General features: G+C 45.6%; 1 protein-coding gene across 2 annotated transcripts in view; it reads right to left on the reverse strand.

The window, feature by feature from the left end:
• Positions 1-19,923, reverse strand: part of DNAJC10 (DnaJ heat shock protein family (Hsp40) member C10) — a 35,537-nt gene that overhangs the window by 14,677 nt on the left and 937 nt on the right. For both annotated transcript variants that reach the window (XM_035133601.2, XM_060280449.1), the window contains exons 2-14: positions 17,006-17,364; positions 16,704-16,869; positions 15,581-15,631; positions 12,337-12,419; positions 10,946-11,077; positions 9,748-9,841; positions 9,367-9,444; positions 7,849-7,892; positions 7,431-7,568; positions 5,084-5,173; positions 3,590-3,703; positions 2,887-3,001; positions 1,639-1,766 (exon numbers count right to left, since the gene is read on the reverse strand). In XM_035133601.2, coding sequence (XP_034989492.2) covers positions 1,639-1,766; positions 2,887-3,001; positions 3,590-3,703; positions 5,084-5,173; positions 7,431-7,568; positions 7,849-7,892; positions 9,367-9,444; positions 9,748-9,841; positions 10,946-11,077; positions 12,337-12,419; positions 15,581-15,631; positions 16,704-16,869; positions 17,006-17,212 — 1,440 coding nt within the window. In that variant the 5' untranslated portion in view covers positions 17,213-17,364. The remainder of the gene's footprint in view (positions 1-1,638; positions 1,767-2,886; positions 3,002-3,589; positions 3,704-5,083; positions 5,174-7,430; positions 7,569-7,848; positions 7,893-9,366; positions 9,445-9,747; positions 9,842-10,945; positions 11,078-12,336; positions 12,420-15,580; positions 15,632-16,703; positions 16,870-17,005; positions 17,365-19,923) is intronic.

Consider the following 19,923-nt stretch of genomic DNA (forward strand, 5'->3'; position numbering starts at 1 on the left):
AACAGGTAGCTCTCGGGGATGCCTTAGATTAGGCATCCCCAAACTGCGGCCCTCCAGATGTTTCGGCCTACAACTCCCACGATCCCTAGCTAACAGGACCAGTGGTCAGGGATGATGGGAATTGTAGTCCAAAACATCTGGAGGGCCGAAGTTTGGGGATGCCTGCCTTAGATACAGGACACATGGTCTTGCGGCAGGGTGCTGATGATAGCCATCTTCAAATATCTAAAGGGCTGTCATATGGAAGAGGGAGCAAGCTTGTTTTCTCTCGTCCGGACTGGAGGAGCCAAATCAATTGCTTCAAGTTACAAGAAAGGAGATTCCAACTAAAGATTAGGAAGAATTTTCTGATGCCAAGAGCTGTTCCAGCAGTGGAACAGACTCCACTGTCTGTTGTGGACTCTCCTTCCTTGGATATTTTTAAGCAGGCGTTGGATGGCCATTCATCAGTGATGCTTTAGTTGAGAGTCCTGCAATACAGGTGGGGGTTTTTTAGACTAGATGATCCTCAGGATCCCTTCCAACTCTAAAATTCTATGATTCTATGGTTGGTTATGTCTTCTATTGTATCCCTTCCTCCTCCAATTCTAAGTGCCCTCTGCTTACCAGGTAAGCAGGAAACACTGCTCTTGCAAAATACTGTGGAATGAAACATTTCTACATGCCAGCCTAGAATTGGACTGGTCATGTTGTCCGGATGCCTTGCCTGATTATCATCTACCAAAGCAACTATTCTATTCCCAATGTAGTATAAACACAGGCAACTGGGAAAGACTGGCTACAAGCACTCCAATTGGAGAACAGCCTTTACCAAAGAGAGAGCCAGTGTGGTGTAGTGGTTAAGAGCGGTAGACTCGTAATCTGGGGAACCGGGTTCGCGTCTCCGCTCCTCCACATGCAGCTGCTGGGTGACCTTGGGCTACTTCTCTGAAGTCTCTCAGCCCCACTCACCTCACAGAGTGTTTGTTGTGTGTGTGTGTGGGGGGGGGAAGGGATAGGATGTTAGCCGCTTTGAGACTCCTTAGGGTAGTGATAAAGCGGGATATCAAATCCAAACTCTTCTTCTTCTTCTACCAAAGGCGTCATGGACTTTAAAGATGCTCAAACTCAGGACGAAAAGGAGAAATGCACTAAGATGAAGGCATGTTTGGCAAACCCTCACTGTGATCAACTCCTGCCTGGAAAACTATGTCCCCTTTGTGGAAGGATGTGTGGATCCAGAATTGGCCTCCACAGTCACTTACGGACTCACTGTTAAGACCATGTTCATGGAAGACAATCTTACTCGGCTACGAATGATCACCAAAGAAGCAGCAGCTTTTAAAATACTTTCACGGTTATAATAGCACAGTGGGAGGAACCACTAAATTGTGAGGATGGACTTCCACTCATGCAACAGGACTTCACCTTCTCCACCTCTCTCGCCTCAGCCCATTCTCACCCCAAATCTGCTCCAGAACATCCCTCAACCCTTTGGAACAAATTCTGAAGGTGCACTGGAGATTGCAAGGCAAGGAAAGAAGGAAGGAAGGAAGGAAGGAAGGAAGGTGAAGTCCTTTTGTTCCATTCACAGCCAAATAGCTTTGGATGCAACACGGCCTACATCTCTATGGGAGAATGAGGTGCTGCAATAGTTACAGGTGCAAAGAAGTCGACAAGCCATGGTTCCTTCTCTTTGCCAGGAAAATTCTGAGGCCCAAGAGTGACGACATGGGAATTCACGCTTTCCTTGGCGAAAGCCACTATGTCGTACAGAATCTTCTTTCCTTCAAAAGAAAAAGAAAACAAAGCGTCCGTGAGGATTAGCTCCCTATTATTTGCTCAGTAAAGTAGGATGGAAAATAAGGGGAGGGAAGGACCAAAAAATGTACATATTTATTTTTCAGTCCAGTTTAACAGGCAATAGGGTTGTTGCATCCAACTAAGTCATACTTGGACTTAGACCCATTGAATTCACCATGGATTTCAGCAGGTCTAGTCCAAGGATGACTTTGCTGGGATTCAACCCAAAGGGCTGACCGAGTTTTACAAGATCTTTCCCCTCCCAAATGAGGCTTGGTATGTTTAAGTGGCAGTCAGCCATGTCTGATATTAATCACTCATACTTCAGAAATTCATAGGATGATCAGAAAAGAAATCGGTGCTCTCTGTGAAAGGCAAAGGGGGATTTATTTCTTTACAAATTCATAAGCCACTCTGCATTTAAAGAACACCCAAGCAGTGTATAAAAACAGACTGCTAGTCATAAAGCAATGTTAAAAGCGTGAAGCTAGCAAGTATCAAAATTCTAGCATCAAAGGAGGGAGGAAAATAGAGGAAACTTTGGGGGCGGGAAGTCAGCTTTAAAATTTATATAACATTTGTATTAATTTGTATCAATTTGGTCATAATTTGTTTTTGTTTTGTTTTGAACTATGGAAAACCAATAAAAATAACTGGCCAAAAACCCCAAGCAAAATTCTGGCTCTGGAAAAATGAAAGAGCAAAACTCCCAACAGCATAGCACAGGGCAAAGCAAGGTAATTTGTTAGAAACTGATAGAGTTGTACAGTGGTACCTCGGTTCGCGAACGAAATCCGTTCTGGAAGCCCGTTCACCTTCTGAAATGTTCGAAAACTGAGGCGCGGCTTCCCATTGGTTGCAAGAGCTTCTTGCACTCAGCAGAAGCTGCGTCACACGTTTGGGTTCCGAAAAACGTTAGAAAACGGAAGCATTTACTTCTGGGTTTTTGGCTTTCAGGAGCCGAACCATACAATAATGGAGGCATTCGGGAACGGAGGTTCCACTGTGTGAGCAAGAATCCTTCAGGCTAAAAGTGTATCTAAGGGGCAGACATTACATGGGGATTGTTACAACCTGTAACTTTTCTACGCAAGAGTCACTTACCGTGGTGAATTTCATAGTCGTTTATTCCCCTTCCTTTAAAGACTACGACACACGGCTGGTAAACGTACAAATCATTACAAACGTTTGGGGCAGAAAGGCAGTCAAACTTGCCAACCTGTGAAATGAAAAGCCGTTTGTTGGTTACGACCCTAGGATAATTTATCCATTAAATATCACAAATGCACACTTCTCACATTGCATTTAAGGGTTTCATGAACGCTATTAAACCCGTCTATTCCCCCCCCCATCGAAACAAAAATATAGCAACGTGGGTTAGGTCAGTGATGTGATACTTGGGGCCCTCTAGAGCAGGCAGCCCCAAACTTCGGCCCTCCAGATGTTTTGGACTACAATTCCCATCATCCCTGACCACTGGTCCTGTTAGCTAGGGAACATGGGAGTTATAGGCTAAAACATCTGGAGGGCCGCAGTTTGGGGATGCCTGCTCTAGAGGTTGCTGAACTCCAGACTCCCATCAGCACCAGCCAGCACTGTTGTATTCCAACATCTGTATTCCAACATCTGTAATGCCACAAGTGTCCCAACAATAGCCTAGCCAGAAGGATGAGGTCTCAAGTGAAAGGAGACTAAGTAGCTCTGCAGGTTGGGGGGAAGATATTGAGCCTGATCATATTCTTTTGAGACAAGTCCCCAGCTCCACCCCACCCATGTCCATCCATTTCACAGGTTCTCCTTATCTCACCTGAATATTTTCTGCTTTAAGGAGGTAGCTTAGTTTTTTAAGGTCATGGCCATCTGACTTGCCAGTCTCACCAAACTGAAAGAAGATCAGCCACCGGTGATGAGCAACGTGATCCTTAAAAAGGGAGGAGAAAAAGAAATTAAGAGGTAAAGACAAATCCATCCATCTGTTAGAAGAATAAGAAACTGGCTGGCTCACAGCTCTATAGAACTGCAGATTCTAATCAAAATCAAGCAAGAAAAGAGAGGGGGATCAAATAGATTCTTTGATTTTGCCCCAGTTCAAATTGCTGAACTTCAGAATACAGCCGTACCTCGGAAGTTGAATGGAATCTGTTCCAGAAGTCGAACAGACTTCCAAAACGTTCAGGAACCAAGGCGTGGCTTCCGATTGGCTGCTGGAAGCTCCTGCAGACAACTGGAAGCCGCGGAAACCACGACAGATGTTTGGGTTCCAAAGAACATTTGCAAACCTGGGACAATCGCTTCCAGGTTTGCAGCGTTTGGGAGCCAAAACGTTCATCTCGCAAGGCATTCAACTTCTGAGATACAATTGTACTTGGGATGGCGTAAAACAACATTGATGTTTTGCTGTAGAGCTCCCTGTTATATCCCAGAAAATAATCATGGCAAGATTGTGGTGAAATCAGAAACTAAAATATAATATAGGTAAAGGGACCCCTGACCATTAGGTCCAGTCGTGACCGACTCTGGAGTTGCGCGCTCATCTCGCATTATTGGCCGAGGGAGCCGGCGTATAGCTTCCAGGTCATGTGGCCAGCATGACAAAGCCGCTTCTGGCAAACCAGAGCAGCACATGGAAACGCCGTTTACCTTCCCGCTGTAGCGGTTCCTATTTATCTACTTGCATTGTGATGTGCTTTCGAACTGCTAGGTTGGCAGGAGCTGGGACCAAGCAACGGGAGCTCACCCCGTCACAGGGATTCGAACCGCTGACCTTCTGATCAGCAAGCCCTAGGCTCAGTGGTTTAACCCACAGCGCCACCTGGGTCCCTAAAATATAATATATATGTGTATACACACACACAAAAACAACAACAACAAACAAACAAACAAACAAACAAACACTGTGCCTTGTTGGACATCTTTGGCAGAAGAAAGGGCTGAGAAGTAAACACTACACAAATCTGGAGTGGAGTCCCTAATATGTTTGGATGGCACCTTGCACACTTCCTTCTGGTAGCTCCTGCTGGTGCCAAACGTATTGCCCTGCTTTCCTTTGGACCACACCAGTGAGGCCGGTGTGTGTGTCTTGTAATCTGGACAGCCCAGCACCTCCATACCCACTGCCCAGGCTTGTTCCCTGGAGAGGTCACCTTGGTGCTGCTAATGCAGCAAAAACAATGCGGGAGGCAGGAGTTGTGAGTTACCAGTCTCTGCTGTCATATTTGGAGGACTATGGTTTCCTTCCTACTGTTCTGAACTAAGGTTCAGCATGACACCCAAATGCAGTCAAGATGAGAACACTCTTTACCTGTAATGAAGATGCTGAGATCATTTGAAAATCTGGAAGGTGCTTCAGGACTTCCAAATATATCTCTCTTGTGTCCAAAGTGTTCAGGAACTAGAGGGAAAGGGAAATCGCCATGTGAGTTTTATCCTTTCTTGTGTTATATTTATAATACACTGCTTTATCCCCTACATACCCAACAGACCAGCGCATTCTGCAGGAGAGGGAATCCTGCAGAAACCATCCTATCAGGAGCTCTGTTTTGCATGATGTTAGAATCAGGCCTTTAGTGTAGTGGCACCTACCCTTTGGAACTCCCTCCCACCGCACGTCAAACAAGCGTCTTTGCTGTCATCTTTTTGGTGCCTGCGAAAGAGATTCCTCTTTCCACAAGCCTTCTGAAATCTTTCCCCCAATTGGATCTGGGAGATTTGAACTGATTTCATTCACGTAGGCACTGTTTGTTGCAAACTGTTTCTCTATTTCTGATTGTTTTTTCAAAGGAATGTTTTATCTATGCAGTTGTTTTAGCTGTATATAAACGGCTTCATATATGCCGTTATATTGTACATCACTTCGGGGTGCTTCACAGGGAAGTGATCAATAAATGAAATAAATAACAGAATTCCAGAAGCTTATCTCTGCGCTACCGTGAATGGCTTTGGAGGACGGCTTAAAAAGACGGAAGGAGTGCACAGAGAAGGAGCAGGAGGATTATATCCTCATCTAGCCCAGTCTATTTCCGTCACTCTCCTATCCCTCAAAGCATCTCGTGCACTGCCTGGAATGACCCCGGGTAGGAGGAAAGTCTAGAAACAGCAGAACGGCTGCCAGCTACATGTTCCTCCTCATCTGCACCTTCAAACGGTTTCCGTATGGATGGAAGGGGCAAGCAGCTGCTAGACAGGCAGAGCAACCAGCACCGCTCAAGTTCTCCCCTGGAAGATGCCTGTTGCTGGCTCCTAGAAGAGGAAGGTGTCTTTTTCGCCTTACGAGTTAACTTGGGTTATTCAGAGCCTTCTTGCTTATTCAGAGCTCATTTGGGTGACCCGGAGCAGTCTTGTGTCACAGCCTGCAGTTGGCCAACTTTGAACCCAAAGGCAGAACTCTACGGCTATGAGCCTCCAAGCATCTTCAACCCAAAAGCGCCCTACCGATAGTCCTGAAAATGTACCACTGCAGAAACTATGTCTAGTGTTTGTAACAGGTCTACCCTCGAAGCAGCAATTAATTTATGATGGAGTTCGCACCGACCTAACCCTTAAATATACCGCTTCCTCAGTTTTCTTTGGGATGTTTGGAATATTTAACAAAGCATGCCTATTAGCACATCATGTAATATTATTTCCCCGTTAGGAAGGAAACAACTTGCAGCGATACACAGCTCTGAAGTAGGCAAGGAACCAGGTGGTTGTTGGTTTGGGGCACGACCCAGTCAGCGCTTAATTCTGACTGGTTCCGATTTGATTTCAGAATTGGTTTGCGTTCCTTGTTGAAATCAGTGTGACCCTCTGCTTAGATCATGCTCTTCCTTTTTTTAGGTTCGTTTTAAATAAAACTATAAGCATGAGAAGAAGCCCGTTTTCTTGTACCGATCAAGATCACACACCCCCCCCCCCAGAGCAAGGAAAAGAGTCTTGCCTTATAACAAGAGACACCAATACATCTTCAGCTGAGGAGGCAACAGCAGTAACCTTAGCTGGTGCTCTATATGGCAGATAGCTATGGATCACGGGGACGGTCTGAAGACACACAAGGCCATCACTTTGCTGAAACCAAGCAGGTCTGGGTCTAGTCAATGCCTGGATGGGTGGCCTCCTGGGAACCAGCTTGGGTTCCACGAAGGAAGAAGGTGGCACATAAATTAAGGAAATAAATGAACAAACTGCCTCGTCCAGTATCAGCAGCTGTCTATATTAAGTGTAAACGTGCAAGCATGCAGGTACATACGGTGAATTCTGGTGCTTTCAGGACAGCATCAAAATGTTTCAGTGATAAGAGAACGCAGAGAAAGTACAATCAAGCATTTAGAGCAGGCACCCCCAAACTTCGGCCCTCCAGATGTTTTGGACTGCAATTCCCATCTTCCCCAACCACTGATCCTGTTAGCTAGGGATCATGGGAGTTGTAGGCCAGAACATCTGGAGGGCCGCAGTTTGGGGATGCCTGATTTAGAGATAACAGATAAAGCGTGGATGTTTTCTAAGACACATAATTCAATTTCTCTTCTGGGGGCCAGCAACATATGAGGAATTAAAATATAAATCAACTTCTTCTTTTTTTGGGGGGAGGGGGGAGAGGCACTTTTCCCTTCACCACCGCCGCCACCTCACCGCACGGATATGCAAACCAATCGTAAAGCGACTCATACCAAAACACCTCCTCTCTCTTTATTAGTTAAAGTGGCTCCGGGTGGAAAGAATGCGGTACTGCTAGTTGAGATATCCAAATTATCACAAAGCTCACCCTGGGTGGCACAGTCCATCCAGCCTACATTAACAAGGCCGTCCTGTAGCAAGACAAGCAAGACAACATGAGATCAGATAGAAGGAGGCAGGTTAGCTTTCTTTGCACAGGCACCCCATTCAGTTCACGCTTTGCATTTTTCTGTTTTGTGAATCCCACCCTAATTTAAAAATAAAAAATGGGCATGTCCCAGTGTTAAACACTTTCAACGTTTGATGGAAGAGGTGTGCCTCTCCACCGGAAGTCAATGAAACTCGTCAGCATTGAACTTCGCCCGATTCACGTGCGCCGTTTCAGGAGTCATGAAATCTAATGCCACTTACCAACATGCCAGCCAGTTTGAGGCGTGTTCGGGAAGTCAGACAATCTAGAAAATAACAATAGATGTCTGAGAAACGAGCTTTTCGTCAGGTTCATGTTTATCTATGTATATGCATCTATGCGCAAACAAATAGAGGCTTTTGGTTAAAAAAACAACAATTCTGGTGCTTCCAAAGACTTTTTTTACTAAAGGGCAAAGCTGGGATACCTCAGTCAGTAGAGACTCTTCATCTCAAGGTTGTGGGTTTGAGCCCCATGTTGGGGAACAGGTTCCTGCATTGCAAGGGGCTGGACTAGATGACCCTTGTGGTCCCTTCCAGCTCTACAATTCTGTGATTCTATAAAGAGGTTAAATTTGGCACATGCAGTCACAGACAAGCTGCCTTAGGTGCAGAATCCACCCCCCCCCCCAACCAGAGAGTTTTGCCGATCCTCCCCTCCCTGCTCTCCAAAAATCTGCACTGGGAAGTTTGGGGACTGAGGGCTGTGAGAGAATTGGAAAAAGCTGCCTCCTTTTCCAACAGGGAGAATCAAAAGCCACCTGTAGATGAAAAAAAAAAGATCTTCCGTTTGCAGAGGGCAATGTTTGGATCTAACCCAGAAAAATCTGGAGAGTATCTGTACAGTGGTACCTCGGGTTACAGACGCTTCAGGTTACAAATGCTTCAGGTTACAAACGCTTCAGGTTACAGACTCCGCTAGGCCAGAAATAGTACCTCAGGTTAAGAACTTTGCTTCAGGATGAGAACAGAAATCGTGCTCCAGCTGCGCGGCGGCAGCAGGAGGCCCCATTAGCTAAAGTGGTGCTTCAGGTTAAGAACAGTTTCAGGTTAAGAACGGACCTCCGGAACGAATTAAGTTCTTAACCCGAGGTACCACTGTATGTCGCTTCCTCTGTCTCTCTCTTGAAATGAGGAACATGGAACTTTACTTCTTAAGAGATCAACACACACACACCTCTGCCTGTTAGGGGAGAGTTTCATTTCCCCTTCACATCTGCAGAGAGGGGCAGAGTAGAATTTTGCATTGGAGGTCTGAAAAATGGCACATGCATTTGCTTAAAAAACAAACGTCAGAGCCTGTTGAATACATTTTGCTGCCTGAGGCAAATGACAAGATGGCGGCTCCCTAATTACACCAGCCAACCCGACTGACAGATGACTCTCACTTCGATCCTGACAAAGGGGCAGCATCCTGCATGGTGCCTGAGGGCAGCAAGATAGGTGAGCTGTAAGGCATAGACACCTCCCTCCCCAACCCTTTGTTGCTACCCCTGCCTTGCAACACCTGCTGCTTGCTCGAGTCTGCCTAATGGTAGGGCAGGTCCAGATGAGACTGAGGGAACCTTCAGAGGCAGCCAGGAACATATCTATGCTTCTGAAAGATAAGCTCTATCAACTAGCACAGAGAAAAGAGGATGTGTTTTAACAATCTCAATAGGAAATGGGGCACAGCAGGCTAGCAACCAAGCATAAATTTAGATATTAATAGCTGAAAAAGGTACACATGTATATATTCACCTCCTTGCTCAGCACAAAAAGTTATTAACCAGCCAACGCCAGAAGCAAATGCAGTTTCAACAGCACTGACAAAATTTCCTGAAAAACAGAAAACAAATAATTCCACATTTTAATTTAATTTTTTATACCCCGCCCATCTGGCTGGGTTGCCTCAGCCATTTAGGGGATATGCACCTGTTTTCATTCATTCAAAAACTTTACTTAGCATAAACTACTTGTTGCATGACATTGAGAGTACCGGTAATATGATCCTTTCTACACTTTTCTTAAGATTTGATTGAGAGAGCTTTAGGTTAGCTTATCTGTTGCCCACTATTGGCATTGCAGGGTTTGAAATATGCGCAAAATTAAAAATAATTTGACATTAAAGCAGCAGCTTACCTGCCCATAATTCTGTCACTGTGCTTGTGACAAACTGCATGGCAAAACTCATTAAGCTCTCCTTGGACCTGTCTCCAAAATATTTCACTGGGTTCTGCAAGAGAAACACATCTCATTTTAAACCAATAATGCAATGCATGTATTAGCCAATACTTAACACAATGAATTACATCATGCATCCATCCATCCATCCATCCATCCATCCATCCATCCATCCATCCATCCATCTATCCATCCGAGTCCCAACATCCTTCATATTATACCAGGCATCCCCAAACTGCGGCCCTCCAGATGTTTTGGCCTACAACTCATGATCGCTAGCTAACAGGACCAGTGGCCGGGGAAGATGGGAATTGTAGTCCAAAACATCTGGAAGGCGGAAGTTTGGGGGTGCCTGTAATATACTTTGAAAATCTGGGAATCTAACCTTAGCTCTTAGGGGTAAAAATGTATGTAATATCTACAGAGCATCCCTGCACCCCCCCTGCAACCCCCCCCCCAGCATAATTATTAAAAGGATTCTGTAAGGGTGCTGTTGCAGCTACTCTTGAGTAACAATGTCCGAGTCTGCTCTGTCTTTAAGAGTTTTATTGTGCACAGTATTTCCAGAGCAAAGATGGCAAAGAACATGACCTCTCAGTCACTCGCAGAATCCGGGAGTAGACGTTTCCGGCTACAGGACCAGCATAAGAGTTTGGGCACCCCGAAACGCCTCCTCCCGACCTTACGTTTGGCGGCGCGCCTTAATTTGGGTGCCAGAAGGGGCTGCCTGTTCCCCTCCACCTCTTGGTCCTGGCGGCGCAGGGGCTCTCCAACATCGCTGAGCCCTGACACCTCCGTGCCGCTCACTTCTTGATTCCCCTCACCTGACCCACTGCTGCTGCTCTCACTGGGCGAAGTGCTGGTCAGCAAGAGGGGAGGAGGCTCCCTGTAAGCAGGCCCCTGACAGATTCAGAAAGCATACTGCCCTAGAGCCATTGCTGTCCAGGTTTTTGGTGCTAACGTTTTCTCTGGGCAATGCTGCTTTCTAGGGTCGTCCTATTAGAACTTACTATGTTTTGCCTCATGGGTGGCTGTCCCTAAATCTGAAATAAGCTGGGGTTCTCAAAAAGAATAATAATAACAATCCTCAATGGACTGGGACTCCTTTACCTGCCCAGGAGGGGTGCTGGAGGAGTACAAATATTTGCTTACTTACCATTCCAGTTTTAAACACATACAGGCTTGGGTAGCTATTGATTCCTTTATTCCGGCAAAGCATTCTGTTATCGCCACAGTTGACGGCTCCAATACGTATTAATCCATCCATTTCTTTAGCAAATTCTCTCCACTTCAAGTTGATTTGGGGGACGGGGGAAGAAAGCGAGAGCCCAGGTTATTTTTTTCTACCAAAAAATGTGATTCGTTTTTGAAATGCTCCCAAGAGAAGTTTAAAATGCTTATTTACCAGGATGCATATAATTCTATCGCAATACAGTGGTACCTCTACTTACGAATTTAATGCATTCCAAACACACATTTGTAAGTAAAAAAAATTTTGTAAGTCGAATCCCATAGGAATGCATTGGGAGAAAAAATTCGTAAGTAGAAAAAATCCTATCTAAACCGCATCCAAGATGGCGGACGGAGCTCCATTCGTAAGTAGAAACATTCGTAAGTAGAGTTACCACTGTAGTTAAAAACTCACGCTCATGCCCAGACGCTGGTTGAAGGGCAATGCCATCTTGCCCACCATTCTGATTAGCCCTGCAGAATCTCATTCTTTCCGCCCTCATGTTTTCCATGTCAGTGGGGAATCTCTGGTTCTACTCCTTGAAAAGGGCTGTAGCTCAGTGGTAGAACATCTGCTTTGCATGCAGAAGGTCCCAGACTCAACCCCCAACATCTCCAGGTCAATGTAGACAATACTAAGATAGACAGACCCATGGTTCTGTTGAGTAAAAGGCAGGTTCTGATGACCCTAAGGATGGCCAATGTGGATGCCAATGTCCTGTAAAGGTAAAGGGACCCCTGACCGTTAGGTCCAGTCGTGACCACCTCTGGGGTTGCGGCGCTCATCTCGCTTTATTGGCCAAAGTAAGCCAGCGTACAGCTTCCAGGTCATGTGGCCAGCATGACTAAGCCACTTCTGGAGAACCAGAGCAGTGCAAGGAAACGCCGTTTACCTTCCTGCCGGAGCGGTCCCTATTTATCTACTTGCACTTTGACGTGCTTTCGAGCTGCTAGGTTGGCAGGAGCAGGGATCGAGCAACGGCAGCTCACCCCATCGCGGAGATTCAAACCGCCGACCTTCTGATCGGCAAGCCCTAGGCTCTGTGGTTTAGACCACAGCGCCACCCGCATCCTGTAGTCCTGTAGTCTTGCCAAAGTGTGAAGATGTGGCTATGCTTGCACAGAATGGGAGACCAGGATGCAACGATTAGTGATAGAGCCACAGATAGGTCAATGGCAAGAAAACAATGCAGCTCTCTCATACCCTTCAACTCTCATGCCGTGGTAAGCGTCTTCCCCTTTCCCCACCAAGGTCTCTGCCCAAGGAATCCAGGGAATGCATTCAAAAGCAGCTTGCATGGGCTGACCTATACCTACCGTCGGTGCTAAATCATGGCAATGGGAGCATCGGGGGGAATAGAAATTGATAAACCACAGTTCTCCTGAGGTAACAGCAGCATCTAGAACAACAACATTTAAAAGGGTCAAAATTCTGCTCAATAGTTTTTATTAGTTTTCCATTTTTTAAAAAACAACAAATTAATTCCAACTTCACACAAATTTTAAAACTGACTCTCCATCCCCCTTCAAGGTGCTTCTCCCCCCCCTTCCTCCTTTGCTGCTTACAGCAAAATATTTTGTCTTAATTTCTAATAGTTTCCCATTCATTCCCATTTCCATCGACAGTGCATGTTCAATTCCTGTCCAGGCGGTTACCTGATTATTTTCCCAATTAATCAAATGAAATTAATTTTCCTTTATCAATCCATATAAACCATTAAGCATAATCTTAAATCATATTTCCTCTATTACAATACATTTTGTGTGACAGTCACAAAATGGCTGCTGTGGGGCTGTGGCTTAATGTAAAATGGCTGCCACGGAGGCATGCAGCAAGGGTCAAGCCAGTGCAAACAGGAACCATACCTGCCAAGTTGCTGTCGGAGAAATAAGGGACCGGGCGGAAGTAGCAGACCGGAAGTAGCGCTGCCGCCATTTTGGAACTGGGCGGAGCATGCTCAGAAGTGACTTTTGATGCTTTGCCCATTTCCAAAATGGCCGCCACGCCAGAAGTCGCACTGCAGCCATTTTGGAACTGGGCAGAGCAGCATCAAAAGTCGCTTCTGAGCATGCTCCGCCCAGTTCCAAAATGGCCGCCGCGCCAGAATAAACCGGGAAAAAACAAAAAAATCTGTTTTTTCAGCCAGGAACAGCTGGAAAAACGGGGATTTCCCAGGGAATACAGGAGACTTGGCAGCTATGTCAGGAACTGAGAAGAAAGAGCAAATAGTCTCTCACTAATTTTTGAGGGGCGAGTCCCTGAGACCTTTCATAGGTGCAAGAGCAGGTTGTGGTGGACATAATGGGACACAAATGGGCACCGTTTGGGCAACCCTTGAGCTAGCTACTAGTAAACCCAGAATCTTGGGGTGTTTTTATGTAACATGAACGCCGGCGGAAGACTCTTCCTGAAGAGATCATCTATAAAAAAAAAAGGCAAGAGCACCCAACATTTCAAAGGGGTGGACATTGTGGAAAGGGCTCCTCTCCCTACCCCTCAAAGGGACAAAACAAAACTGCCTCTGCGTAAAACTGAGGGGGACTTGGGGGTGTGGGGAATCCTGGCCCTTAAAACTGCAGAGAGCTGAGTAAGTCATGCACAGGGAAATGACTGCCGTTCGCAGTTTCCAGTTGCCCGGCAACGAAGGAACAGTTCCGCCACATATAATCGTGCCAATTTAACCCATCTTTTGAGTGTGCATGTACTTGTGCCTTAAAATCCATTTCACCAAATGCATAGCATGGTCTGTTTGTGGCAGAGACGAACAGAGGTAAGGAAGGGGGAAAAGATATTGGCACATATAATCGTGCCAATTTAACCCATCTTTTGAGTGTGCATGTACTTGTGCCTTAAAAATCCATTTCACCAAATGCATAGCATGGTCTGTTTGTGGCAGAGACGAACAGAGGTAAGGAAGGGGGAAAAGAAGCTGCATGTTTATATTGTCAACGGACATGTACATTTCACCCCCTAAGCCCACCTCAAATGGCCCCATGCTGCTGAATTCCCTCACCCCTTCCCATTGCTGCCAAGTCTCCCGTTTTTCGCGGGAAACCCCCGGATTTTAATCCGTTTCCTGCTGTTATCCCGAATAGAAAAAAAATCCCAGAAATCCCCCGGATTTCCTACCTGCCAGGGATGCTCCATTTTGGGTGCCACTCTGCCCATGTCTGGGCACCGGAAGTTGCTTCTGCGCATGTCCAGACATGCATGGAAGCGACTTCCGGCGCCGCGCCGCTGCTGATCCCGCATTTTTCAGTGGGAGACTTGGCAGCTATGCCCCTTCCACTGCCGAGAGAAAAACTGCTGAGGCGGGCGGAGGGGGCGGGAAGTGTGTGAGAGGGGAGAGAGTATGAATGGAAGATGAATGGATGGGGAGAGGGGTTGGGGGTAAGTTCAGTCTGAAGGTCCCAGAGAGAGACAGGCTGGGAAGGACGTGGGTGTATCTGTGGGTGTGTGAGAGAATGGTTGGTTGGACGGATAGGAAAGGGGGAAAACCCACCCACTTTTGGCTTGGGCCACACTCCCTTTTTGGGTTGGGTCCTGACCACTGCTGGGATGTGCCCCCCAACTTCCTTCCCCTGAGAGAATGTGGCCCTTAAAAGGCTCCTCGTCCCTGTTTTAGTGCAACGAGTTACAGCGGTGTAGGCTGCTGTAAGGAAAGGGTAAAACTGGGCCGCCTGGATTCCTTGGAGAAAGGGCAGGGCAAAATGATAATAACTGAAGGAACGAATGAATGAAATACCAGCCAAAAGCTGCTTTTAGCAAAACAATTGCCACTACTACTATTATTTATTTTTAAAAAGGGCCTATTCGGTTTCAGCAATATCACTTAGGATCAGATCAGATGCGGCATGACCATGAAATACAGACAATGTAAAAAGCATAAAATCTGTCAACTGCTCCAATACCAGGGGTGGGGAAACTCTCACTATGTGCACAAGTGTGTTGTTATCATGCTAGGCAAACACATTCAGTTTCTGCAAATAACCCTGGTCAAACATGAACAGGAAATGCAAACACGTAACTGATGTTTAGATATCTGCGAGTTGTTTCCCGAGGAGGAGAACCGAGTTATCAAAGTCCGATTTTTCTCTTTAAAAACAACAACCAAATGTTAACCCCCAATACCAAATTAGGAAAGTGGTCTCCACTGAGAAAACATATTCAAAATATATCTTAAGTAAGAAAAGCAGAACAACTGGTAAGTGGAAATAACTCAAGTGCTTTGTTTGCACCGCTAATCTTTCTTAAAGGAAATTTATGTAAGACGGCAGAGCGGAACTTCAGAAAAAAAGCAGGAATAATTTCCCTTTTTTGTCAAGGTGTTGCTGGCTTTCCACAGAGACTGAGGCAATGAGTGCTGTAAAGTTTCTACAGACAAATGACTCACAGGGAAGAAATAAAATGCTGCCTTTGAACATCAAGCTCTCATAGTCACTCTGGTTGACATTTTGCAATCCACGTAACGTTTTCTCCCAGGAAAGGATGAGGTGGCACAATTATGCACTCTGAATAAATTAAAAAGTGCCTGGAAACCACGTGAACATCATGACTTACCAAATTCTCCTCTGTCCAGCGTTATAATTTCAGGATCATCATCATAAATACCTGGCAAAGAAACACCCCATGAGCATTCAAAAACAACAAGAAGGGCATTTGAATAATAAAATGGCATTTGCTACATCATTGTACATAAACTTGGATTGCACCAGATTCTTCGGAAGTCGAAGCCTTTGTAAGTCGAGGTAGGACTGTATGTGTTAGGGCAGAGGTTTTCAACCTTTTCGGGTCCACGGCTCCCTTGACCAACTACATTCTTTCTGTAGCACCCCTGTGAGGCTCAGGAGCCTAGTTATGTCACCCCTTGCCTGCAGAGCTGGCAGCCCCCCACCCCTACCTTGTGGAGGGTGCCCTCAGCCTCATCTCCCCTCTCCTTGGGAGTTCTCTGGGCAGTCACAGCTGCCCCCCTGGTCTCTGAGCTACTCCCCGTGGCCCAAAGAGAGGTGCCTCCTCACATTGCTGCACAGGAGCCAGGAAAGCACCCACTGGCCAGCGCCAGAGGCACCATTCCCCTGGGGAGCTTGTAGCCAGGGCTGCTGCAACAAACAGCTACGCAAGCCTTTGGGAGGCAGAGACGCGAGAGGGCATCAGAGGAAGAGAGGGAAGAAAAGAGGGACGGAGGCCGCTATTGCCTGTGGCACCCCTGAATATCATTCGAAGCACCCCAGGGTGCCATGGCACACTGATTGAAAACCACTGTATAATAACATCAGGATAATAACATCAAATTTATATAAGAATGTATAGGTTAGGGTATTTTTCATATATTCATAGGTTGTTTCTTTCTACACATTTTTGAGCCTTTTCTCTGCTCTTTCACCCCCTTTGCATCACTTCATTTCTTTATATTTGAAACCAATAAAAGAACCAACTCTAAAGGGCATTTAGCAAAAGAATGGAATACAGGCTGTCCTGTCCCTAAGAATCAGACTAATTAAGAAAGCCAAGGACACGCCGTGTACCTCCTTGCAGTGGCCACAGGCCAACACAGAGTTAAGTCCTCGTTGGGTCTTTTAACTGTGTGCCAGGCTGTCTACCATGTACTTTCAAAGCTACGCTAATTCCAGGCAGGAGAACAGCACGTAACAATGGCGCCCCACTCACAAGCGTGTTATCTTACCAAAATCGTAGCGATAGTAGTGCCAGCTCTCATATCTGCCTCCTTGCTGCTGGTCGTCCAGGCCTTTCTCGCCATACTTGTCGTATTTCTTTCGCAGATCTTCGTCTTTTAGCACTTCGTACGCCCTGTTTATTTTCAGGAAGTTTTCGTGGGCCTCCGGATCATTCTGCAAGAGAGAAAAACTTCCTAGCGTTCGCTTACCAAACAAACATTGCAACCCAACACATTTCAGTCTTGAAATGTTCTTGGCTTTGTTCTTGGCTAACTGGAAAAAAACACCTTTCCATGACCAGGCAACCTACCTGATTCTTATCAGGATGCAACTTCAACGCTAATTTTTTGAAAGCCTGCCTTATTTCTCTACTTGTTGCTTCTTTGGATATTCCGAGTAAACCATAGTAGTCTTGATCCGGAGAAACCAAAGCTATCAGATATATTAACGATAGTGACAGCAAAAAGAGTCTTTTCAAGTCTGTGAGGCACTTTCCTCTGGGTAACAATGGCTCCATGTTGAGTACTTGAGCGAGGCAAGCTTCGGAGACCAATAGAATTCACAGTGCCGTAGCCAAATAACTGAATATATTTCTGGAAAAGCTTCTCATAGGATTTTTGCTGTCATGGTCCAGAGACAGCCCACTTGGGTTCTTCAAAGAGACAGCGCCTAAAAGGAAGACAGAAGTTTTCAGGTGGTCTGTGCTATACGGTAAATGCAGAGTCCCAGTCACTCCACAGTGATACTTGCAGATGAAGGCAGCTTTGTTTTGTGAAACCTCATTTCCTAGGCAGTAAATAGCCTTCCATTTACAAAGAACTCGTTTCATATACTGCTATTAAAGGCATAGGAGCATGTGGTGATATTCCTACTCACTGGTAATCACCGAGAGACACTAAATGTTTCTTGGGTTTCCACAAATGTAGTCTTATGACCTTCACCTTTTAGCCCACATATTTATATCTTGAAATCAGGGCGACCTTAATCTTTAACTGCGTAACAAATATCTTACTGCCATTACAAGGCCGCTTCCAAAGTAATAAATTGTTTCTGGGAGGGAAGCAAATGGGGTAGAATACAGTCAACATTTTACATTAAGAGTTTTTTTAAAGCACATTAACTTCATTTTGTATTTAAGTACTAGCCTGGTAGTTTGGTCAAGCATTAATTTGATTCAGTGTTGGGCATTACTTCTATATTATACAGTTTTATAGTTTTATTGCATTTCGGTGATTTTACTGTGCACTGCCTTGGTACTTTGTTAAAGAGTTGGCAGTTTATAAATATTATTGGGATTAAAAATGCATAAACAGGTGACAAGGGTATTGCATGCAGGCGAGTGAACTAGTAACTTTGTGGCGCTATTTAAAAGGCTGCCTTAACAGGCTGTTCCCTACAATCTAGAAAATACACAACATTTGTATTTGGCAATTGTTACTTTCTTGCTACAGATGTAGGTATTTGACAACAATGAGCAACTTGGATGGCTTTAAAAGAGGATCGGAAATCCATGGAGGTTAAAGCTATCAGTGGCTACAAGCTATGATGCCCATGCTTTGTCTCCTTGGTCAGAGGCAGAAATACTTCTCAATACCAGTTGCTGGAAACTAAAGTGAGGGAGAGTTCTCTTGTGTTCGAATCCTGCTTGCAGGTTTCCCACAGTTCATTTCTGTGAGAACAGGATGCTCAACTTAGACAGGCCATTGGCCTGATCCAGCAGGCTCTTCTCATGTTCTTCCCCAATACAATCCCCTTGGGAGCATTCGTGCTGGCCAGATTTATGCTTCAGACAGGACAATATAAAAAGCGAAGCTTTTCCAAGGGTGGAATCTAAAAACAACAGCAACCACCGCCACCACCACTTGTTGATTTCTGCTATTAAAAAGCACAACCAATAGCAAAGACACTAATCCTACCATTTTAAGCCCAGAAGAGGAGGTGATTGCAAGGAAATGAGTATGACCATTTAGGCTTGGGTCATTTGCGGGTGAAAAGAAAATCCTGGCGAGGGAAGAAGGAAGAATGAGTGGAAAGAAGCAAAATTTAAAAAAATCCTTCCAGTAGCACCTTAGAGACCAACTAAGTTTGTCATCAGTATGAGCTTTCGTGTGCATGCACACTTCTTCAGATACACTTCTTATCTGAAGAAGTGTGCATGCACACGGAAGTTCATACCAATAACAAACTTAGTTGGTCTCTAAGGTGCTACTGGAATGATTTTTTAAAATTTTGTTTCGACTACGGCAGACCAACACGGCTACCTACCTGTAACTGGAAAGAAGCAGGTACTGAAGGAAGCTGAGAGAGCAAAATGAAATTTTAAAAAATGACAGGAAGAATACAGGAGCAATAACAGAACCATCACAAAACTATCCACTCCCAAGTTTATGGTGTGGGAGGCCACCTGGTCACTTTGTGAGCACCACCTTGAATTCTATTATGGGAAGGCAGGTGAGGTTATAAGTGAAGCAAAATAACTGAAAATAAGCTCAAAGGATGTGCCTTTGGGGACGGTGGAGATAACCCTACAGCCTCCAACTGCGTTTGATCTAAGGAGGGAAGGGGGATCGCTGGATGAGCTGAAAGAACGCATGAGAGGGTCACACTCAATGCCCAGCCTGCTGCTGGCTGCACATTCAACGGCTGCGCAAAGGGGTTCTATGCACAACAGCCAGTGTGGTGCAGTGGGCAGAGTGTTGCCCCCTAGGACCTGGGTTCAAATCCCCACTCGAGTCCCAAAGCTCACCGACTTGGTGACCCTGGACCAGTCCCCCACATCTCTCAGCCTCAGAGGGCTGTTATCCTCATAACAAATACCATGCACGTCACCTTACAGAATTATAGAATTGTAGAACCGAACGGGACCACAAGGGTCATCTAACCCGACTGCCTGCAATGCAGGAATCTTTTGCCTCAAACCCACAACCCTGAGATTTTAATAAGAGTCTCGTGCTCTACCAACTGAGCCAGTCTTAACCCAGGCCTTCTCCAGCTCCCTGGAGGAACGGCAGAGCAGGTTCTGCATGGTCTGAAATGAAAGCTGCAGCTATCGGGTGAACTTGGCTGGACGCAACACCCTCTGAAAAACTATGTCAGGAGCTGCTGTGAGGTTTCAAAGTGAAGAAGGCTGCAATCTTGATATACAACCTTTAGAAGACACCTGAAGTTTTTAAAATGTTTAAAGTTTCATTATATGTTGGAAGCCGCCCAGAGTGGCTGGAGCAACCC

Source organism: Zootoca vivipara, chromosome 1 (assembly GCF_963506605.1).
Source record: "Zootoca vivipara chromosome 1, rZooViv1.1, whole genome shotgun sequence".
NCBI lineage: Eukaryota > Metazoa > Chordata > Lepidosauria > Squamata > Lacertidae > Zootoca > Zootoca vivipara.